We start from the raw sequence: 8,102 nt of genomic DNA, 5'->3' as shown, positions 1-8,102 counted from the left end.
TCCCTACACCAACTCATCAATGTTTCTATTCCTCGTTCTTAGCACAGCTAAGCAAACATGCAAATGACAGATCATCAGTTATTTGGTAATCAGTTACTAACATCTTAAAACCCATTGCAGGTCCAGCTCTCTTAACTATTTTAATTAACTCTAGCTGGGCCCATATTCCTTCTTATTCTAACTAATTTCAACACAGCTAGCCTATAATTAAAACCTTTATGTTTCTTCTAAATCTATGTTTCAGTTTGCGAGTCACTATGGTGTTAGCAGCCTGATTTGGACACAATTGTTCTTTTTTCCTCACTCCCTTAGGGCCTTCTCCCTCTACCAGTGCTCCTTTATCTATTACACAAATTGCTGTTCATTCTTGCAGCTTGAACAGGGACTTCCCATAAAACTCACAGCCTTTATTTTCCCCCTCCTATGAGTTCTACCACAGGGTATCCACAGGATGTTTTAGATACGGCTGAGCTGGCCAGCAAATGCTTACCAGATAACTGCAGCAACAACACCCAGGCAGACAAGAGATCCCACCACCACTCTCCTGGAAATCATATCTTCTAGAGTAGAAGGAAGGGCAAATTCTGAATTCCAGCAGCTTTCACTCTGTAAAGAACAAAAAGAAAGGGAAGTGAGCTGTAGGTATCTCGCTCTGGGAGAAACTGGTTACTTCCTCAGCGGAGGATGAAGCTTCTCAGCAGCTTCTCTTCCAGTTCTGACGTGATGAACATGGAAAGTGCCAGACTGTAAGAGCCAGGGCACTGAGGCAGCACCTGTAAAATGTCTGAGCAAGTTCTCCATTTCAGGGAGCTTTAACCCTGGGTGTAGTGTGTGAGGAGCCTTTCTGATCTGATTCCACTTTCTGTGGATTCCATTTTTTCATCTCAAGCAGCCACCCTTGGCAATGGAATCAAATCACCCACCTCAATTCTATCAGAGAGCTAACACCCTTATCACCTGAGCTGATAAACTCCACCTTTCACAGTCCAGTAACTGCCAGAGGCACTCCCTGCAAAGGTGCCGGTAGGAAAGGTAAACTGAGGTGTGACACTGGCAAAGAAACATCTCACAATCCTAATGCATGTTGGGTAGACATTGAGCCAAAGAAATAATTTCCTCTACAACAGCCATGAAAATCAACTTTCCCAAGCCCAGCAGCCTCACCTTAAAACATGAAATCAACCTCTTTTTCTGTTCACAAGGAAGGAAAAGTGCCCACAGAGTGAACTTTGGTTCCTGTGACGAACACACAGAGCATTTGCATGAGGCCTCCAAAGGCGTTAGGAGCACATTAATTGTTATTACTTTGGTTATTACCTTCAGTGAGGACACGAGCAGGGAGCTGTGGATCAGGCTCATGTGGTTTTGTTTCACTGCTGCTGTCTCAGGACCCAACCCTCCACACCAAGTGCTCTTCCAGGCCGGCTGGAAGGACCAGATGCATTTCCAGTTAGAACTTTCTGCTTTCTAGAATGTGATTGGAGCCTGCAGGAAAAAACAAGAAGAAAGAGGCTGTTTAGCAATTCTGTTTATAGAGTTGGTAGCATTTCTATTAGTGGGAGGAACTGGTGCATGGTGCCTCTTGGAGAGTGCTGAGGTAATCCCAGAGATCATTACTGGCTCTTGGTGAGGCACAGGACAGTGCCACTGGATCTCAACAGGAAGGGGTGATTTTCCTCCTTTAATTTCTTCGGCTGGAAAAAGACAAGTGGCAAAAGTTCTTTAATTTGCTTTACTGTTTCACACAGAAATCCTCACTGGTGCTTCTCCCTCACCTCCCTGTGAGACAATCTAATTAGCTTTCACCAGGAAGCATCACAGAATCCTACTTTAAAATAATGACTGACTTTATATACATATATATATGTAGGTGTGTGCATATATATAAATATATATGTCTTAAGGCCTTCCACCACTTAAAGCCTTCGTAGATTCATGCTGAGCAGTTCTGGATTCTTGCCTAAAAATGCTGCAGATCCTCAAACACAGAAGGAAGTGCAAACAGCCTTCCCCCTCAAGCTGTTATTCTGTGTTTTGACCAGTTTTATCTCATTCCTGTGCCAGTTGTGTCATGAGAGCTGCTACGCTGATGCCAGGATTTGTCAGTGCCACGTTTCTTACCTTGTGCTTGATGCTTCCAGCACATGCAAAGCAGACAAATGTGCAGAGGGGAGTTCAAACAGTTGTTTCCAGTCCTTCTTTGAGAGCAGGCTGCACACAGGGCAGGTAGGAAAGCCCTTCTCATCAGCAGGCTTCCAAATTTCCAACCAGGATCTCACTCGCTGCAGTTCAGGTCTGGGCAGTCTCTCTTTCCATACCTGAAGGCTCTGATGTTTCCTTCCCTCTTTCTGTTCTGTGACCTCCTTCCATCTTTCTTTGTAATTCCCTAACTTCAAGATATGGGATTATTTCTGTCAGTTCTGACTGGACTCTCTCTAATCAGCCCATCCTCGTGAAATTGGTGTCAAAGCAACCCAAATTCTCCTGCTGAGCCCTCAGCAGCATGAAGTAAAGCTGGATTACTCCCCAAACTGAAATGTTGTTACAATTCATACATTGCCACAGGACATTTGCCTACTTTGCAAGGACCAGCACTGGGATGACATTCAGCCTGTGGCCAAATGGAATCCACATGTTTTCTATGGAACCTCTCCCAGCCAGGTCTGTGGCATATAAACCCTTGTACTTCATGAAAACAAACTCAGTTTTCAGGCTATTTGTTTTTCTAAAACATCAAGCCCTGACTGAATCCTGTTTTCCCTGGGGCTTGCAGCCCCTCCCAGCTTGATGCCACTTTCCAATTGCATAAATATCCTCTCAACATTTCCACCCAAAGCATAAGGGAACACACAAACAGTCCCACCTGGGAGCAGAGTCTCCTGGGGGTTCCCATTTTCTGCACCTGACCCATGCTCTTATCTCCATGGCATACAGAGGCTGATAGCACAGAACGTGGGTGATGGGGAAGGACAGAGGATAAAAACAGAGAGAAGAAAGGGGACTAACAGTTACCCACAAATAGGACAGTAAAATTAACAGAGAATAAAAAAAGTTGTTCTGGTTATTTTGGTGCAGTTTCAGCTGTTGTAATGGGCACAGAGTACTTCCATGTGTCTTTTACAGAGTAAACATCTAATCCCTCAGGAAGAGAAATACACATATTTTGAACTATTACATCATTAGGAGCACAGCTGATGCATTCACCCTTTGCTTCAGTTTCTGTGGTACAAACCTGCCAGAGCACTGGAGCCAGCTGAGATTGGAACATCTTTTGCATCTAAAACCATCTCACTGAGATTTAGCTCAACTGATTTACAGCTTACCATGAAAACAAAAATGAAATCAATGAGGTTGCAGCCAATGAAAGAATCTCCAACCCAATAGAAATCACAGCTAAAGCATTTTTAATAGTTACTCAGGTTCCTCGAATTTGTTCAGAGAGTTTTTTCAAAGGGATATGGCTGAAAGTAGCTCTGTTACTCCCAAATGAACTTGCTTGACCTCCCAGAACAAAGCACTACTTTATCTTCAAGCCCTGCTTGGAAAGCATTCTGGACAGCTGATAAATACCTCACTTGTAGACCGTTCCATGGAAAATATTCTTTGCAGAGCAACTATTTCAGATTTCCAAACGTGCATTTCAGATTTCTACAACTGAAGTGGTGAGCTGTGACTGCAGGGTTGCTCAGAACGTGGAGAAAGAGAAGATATCTGTGGGGAGGGCTCCATCTGTGCCCAAGCAGAGGTTTCCTTGCAGGACTCCAGTGTGGAACAGGCTGCCTTTGGCTCCTGTGACACAAACGTGTTCAGTCACACCTGAGGCTTGAACACGAACTTCTGCACAAACCCACTGCTCGGGCTCCTGGCTTTGCAGAGTCTCAGATTACAGCTGCACCACGGAGATACCTGGGCTCTGGCAGGGATCCAGCTGGGAAGCACTGCCCAGCCTGCATCTCGCTCACAGCACATTCATCAGCTTAACTGACAGGGCAAAAAAGAGCTTCTTCCAATGTGCCAGATGGAGAGAATCGAGAATTCAATTGGACTCAATTTATAACGTCTCTGATCGCAGTACAAATCATCAGTTCACACCAACCAAGATCAGGAGGACATCAGCAAGATTTGACTGATCTCAGGGGCAGAAAATATTCTGGATGGATTATCCCCACCAATCTTCCCCAGGCTGAACTGCCAGCAGCCAAGCTGTACTTTCTCTCCTGAGCTGGGCAAACAGCTGCTCAAATTTCCATTTGTATTTCTGTATTAACGACAATAAAGGACAAAATTGGTAGCAACCAAATGCAATTTTGCACTGATGAACTGCACAGAGAAGAAACCCTTGCAGGCACCTGTGGTTGCCAGAAATCTAGGGGTTTTTTGCCAATTTTTTTATTACTGCCAAAAATAGATTGGGAGCAAATCCTTCTACCATCGAAATCAGTCAGTGTCCTACAGATGATCCAAAAAGATCAGTTAGATCCACAATAAACCCATGCACGTTTACATGTGTGTGTTTATGTCTATACTGACCTAATGATGATAAAAACTAACTCGAAAGATACACTAATAGCATTGCCTAAAATTGACAATTATTTCCAGTTTCCTTGTGATGGGGAGGACAAATGTATCCAAGATGCATTTTCCTTTCCAAAGGCATCATCTAAGTTCGTATTAAGCAATGGTTTTACAACACCTGCAGTGTCTTTGTGTTGAGATGAATCCCATGTTCGATCCTTTTGCCTTTTTGTTTCCTCCTCCCCATTCCCAGGGGATGCAAAGAACACACTGCGCTGCCCATCAGAGGAAGTGACAGCAACTGACATTCCCCCTTTAGAAAAATAAGAATTCCTACTAGAAATCAGCCAGAGGGGGTTTCTTTGGGATAGAAAACTTTATTAACAAACATACAACTGGTTTTTTTAATATGATGAGGCTGGGAAACTGTGGCAGTGCCTGCCCCACAGCCTGGGACAGTGACACACAGCCCCATGTGACAGATGGACACCCCACCGTGGAACCCCAAGGCCAGGCGTGACTGCCTCGCTCTCACTTTAACCCAGCTTTTTTCAAGTCCTCTGGCAGAACTCGGCCTTTCTTCCGGGCCCTGGCTTTCTTCTTCTCTATCCTCTCCTTCTTCTTCTTCTTAATGTTCTTCTGGCGCTTGTCCTGCCGCTGCTGCATCTTTTCCACCACCCTCACAGTCCGTTCCTCCCACTGCCTCTTGCGCTGGGCTTTCCGCTTCTCCTTGCGCTTCAGGGCCTCCTTCAGACGCTCCTCATCATCACGGATCTTCACCCCTTCCGCCTTATAGAGAGCATTTGTCCATTTTATCTTGGTCTCCAGCTCCTGAGCTTTCTTCTCGTCCTTCTCCTTGAGCTCCTCCAGCTTATTCTTCCTGGTCTCCAGCCTGCTCAGCAGCTGCTTGTAGTTTTTTCCTGTCAGAGGAGTGATATTGCCTTTCACTGCTTTCCTCTTCTCTCTCTTCTTCTGCATCTTGTTCAACTCATTCTCTTCATGAACTTCAACCCTGTTGAAGACAATATCAGCTCTGCTCTCCTCCTTTTTGTTTTCTGGCTCTGCTGGTACCTCCTCAGTTTCTTTCTTCTCCATTTTTGCCTTCATCTTCAACTCCTTTTGCCGGCGCTTCTTTCTCTCTCTCTCGTACTTCCTTCGCTGCCTCTTCTCCAGGACTGCAGGAGTTAATTCTTTGGCATTATCCTAAGGAAAAGGATGGACATGAATGAGCAGCCTTAAAAGGGATAAAGCAGAATTAAAAGTGGGCTGTCCCCAAGTTCCTGATTTCAAACTTCTCCTAAGAAGCACTACCTGTGATGTGAAGCTGTGATGTCTCAGCTGCTAGAGACACTAAACACAGTAGTAACACTTCACACCCTTTGCTTTCCCTCAGCAGTCCATAGCTGTCCCCTTTCAGGCTCTCACTATTTTGCTTTCTCCTAAAAATCACCAAAGGCATGTTCTCATCCCAGCTGACCTGTCGGCGATTGAATCATGGACCCACACCGTGATTCAGGGAATCTGAATTGTTTATTCAAAGGAGTGAGTTGGTTTTACACACCTTTCCAAGGCACAGTATTTCCTTCTGTGGTGTGACCTATCCCGTGTTGCCACATCAGCAACACGCTTTTTCCATGTCTTTCTATGGGGTGATCACTCACTGTTCACCCGTCTGTCAGCTCCTGGCAGGCTCCTCTCCATAGGGCTCTGCCGTGTGACACCTCCTCTCCCCAGGGTCTGGTGGAGACAAGTGTCTGTGTGCTGCCATGTGCTCCTTTGTGCTGCCAGGTGCCTCTGCAGGCAGGTTTTACAGCTCACAACCCAATTCTCTCTTATAATTCTCCATACTGACCCCACCTTTTCTCACAGGTTTTTCCAAAGAACACACACAGGTCACCTGGCAATAGCTACAGGCAATTCCGTATGAGATGGAGTCAGCTCAAACCCTGAGCCTGTGAGATCCTGTCCCCACACCCCCTGGGAGGCTGGGGAGAATTTCAAGTGCATAAACACACATATGCACACACATTCAGAGTTCCCATACCTGTCCAGAAGCCTTTTTAATCTTTTCGTGGAGTCTCTGACGCAACAGATTGATTGCAGAAACAGAAGGGGAACTCAGTTCACTGTTACTTCCTGAGAGAGAGAAAATAAAAATACTTCAAAAGCAGCACCAGCTAAACAGAAGCACTTTCTCTGGCTATGGGAAAAACTCTGGGAACTCTTTAGATGCTGTGAATGGAATGGAAAATCCAAACAAACCCATAGTTTCTATTTCATTGGTTTCTTTAGAATTTCCTCGGTTTCTTTAGAATTTCCTCTTTTATCATTCAACACTGCCAGCAGTGGCCTGGCATGCCCTGGGGCTGCCTGGCAAGCCAAAGACAAATACCAAGTCTGTGGAACAGAGAGGCTCAGGACATCTTTTCTCTGTGATCTGGCTTTTCATTGTCATAAAGGAAAGCTGAGCTGGCAGGACAGGGGTTGCATCCACCCGTAATTCCCAAAGTTACATGGGACATGCACAAAACCTCTGCAGTTCAGTCAAACACCGTTTCCAGAGAGCCACCCAGTGGTGATGGCGCAAATTCATGTCCATAGGCAAAATCTTCTGGGGCACACGGGGATAAGCAAAGGTGTTCTCAATTCAGGCTTTCCAAACCACACTTGTGGGAAGCAAGTGAAAAGCAGCCAGTTCAGCCCAGGTCACTTTCACGGTAAAGCTGGAATTCTTACCTGCAGCCACACTCTCATTTCTGTTCTGTGTACCACCCTGTGGAGATGATTTGCTGGCTTGAGGGGCTGCTTTCTGTCCTGGAGTGGGTTTACTGGTGTTAGAAACCACCTGTTTGGCTGAAGGAGCATTCTTCTTCTCAGCTTGCTTCCTGGGTTTCTTTTTCTTCTGTTTCTTGACCTGTCTGCCAGCATCATCGGGCTGGCCTGGCTTAGACACTAGAAGGCAAAACCAAATTAAACAAAAGAGGACAATGCTACATTCCCACTCTTAACATCCAGTTATTACTGAACGCTAAAGTTCCAGCATTGCAAAGACATATCTTAATGTTCAAAAATTGTACGTTTGAGGATTTATTTAAATAGACCAAACACCCTCGCACACTTTCGTAAAATCCCAGCTCTCCCACATTCATCACCACAGTGAATGGAGACCACTGATTTCCAGGGCTCCCAGCACAAGGTGCACAACGTGCTCGGGAACTCCGTGTTTCAGCAGACTGGTATTTTGTTATAAAACGGCACAACTCCGGGCCAAGCACCCCGCGGGGGCACGGCTGTCGCGCCCAGCCTCCCACAAACCGGCCGGAGAGGGCAGAACCGAAGCGTTACTGCTCCAATACCAAATTTCCTCTTCCGCGACTCCGGGGCGTGCTGCACGCCGACCCTCCTGGCCAAGCCCTGCAGGTAGGAGTCCTGGGCGGCCAAGCTGGCCATTGCTGCCCCGGGCCCGGGTTCCAGAGGCACCGTCCCCTCCCCGGGGCAGCGTGGGGACCGCGTCCCCTCCTCGTGGAGTCCCCGGCAGGAAGTGATGGATGAAGCGCGCCGGCCGGGAAGTGACGGCAGCGCGGGGC

At 46.4% G+C, this 8,102-nt stretch overlaps 2 protein-coding genes across 2 annotated transcripts in view; both read right to left on the bottom strand.

Annotated features, from left to right (window-relative positions):
- The window catches only part of GBGT1 (globoside alpha-1,3-N-acetylgalactosaminyltransferase 1), an 8,064-nt gene extending 6,664 nt beyond the window's left edge, over positions 1-1,400 (bottom strand). The window contains 2 exon segments of the mRNA XM_008642332.2: positions 491-606; positions 1,318-1,400. Coding sequence (XP_008640554.2) covers positions 491-606; positions 1,318-1,359 — 158 coding nt within the window. The 5' untranslated portion in view covers positions 1,360-1,400.
- Positions 1,401-4,872: 3,472 nt separating this feature from the next.
- On the bottom strand, positions 4,873-8,074 carry SURF6 (surfeit 6). Its single transcript, XM_008642183.2, has 4 exons — positions 7,872-8,074; positions 7,252-7,467; positions 6,560-6,651; positions 4,873-5,718 (listed from the first exon to the last, which is right to left on the bottom strand). Exons 1-4 carry the CDS (start codon positions 7,963-7,965, stop codon positions 5,047-5,049), a joined length of 1,074 nt encoding a protein of 357 aa, XP_008640405.1. The 5' UTR covers positions 7,966-8,074; the 3' UTR covers positions 4,873-5,046.
- Between the last annotated feature and the right edge of the window lie 28 nt (positions 8,075-8,102).

This window comes from Corvus brachyrhynchos, unplaced genomic scaffold (genome assembly GCF_000691975.1).
Source record: "Corvus brachyrhynchos isolate BGI_N302 unplaced genomic scaffold, ASM69197v1 scaffold59, whole genome shotgun sequence".
Lineage (NCBI taxonomy): Eukaryota > Metazoa > Chordata > Aves > Passeriformes > Corvidae > Corvus > Corvus brachyrhynchos.
This window is presented reverse-complemented; position numbering and strand designations above follow the sequence as displayed.

Coding starts and splice junctions, on each gene's coding strand:
- SURF6 (XM_008642183.2), bottom strand. CDS start 7,965: ATGGCCAGCTTGGCCGCCCAGGACTCCTACCTGCAGGGCTTGGCCAGG. Junction 6,652..7,251: donor AAATGAGAGTGTGGCTGCAG/GTAAGAATTCCA, acceptor TCTCTCTCTCAG/GAAGTAACAGTGAACTGAGT. Junction 5,719..6,559: donor TTAAAAAGGCTTCTGGACAG/GTATGGGAACTC, acceptor CCTTTTCCTTAG/GATAATGCCAAAGAATTAAC.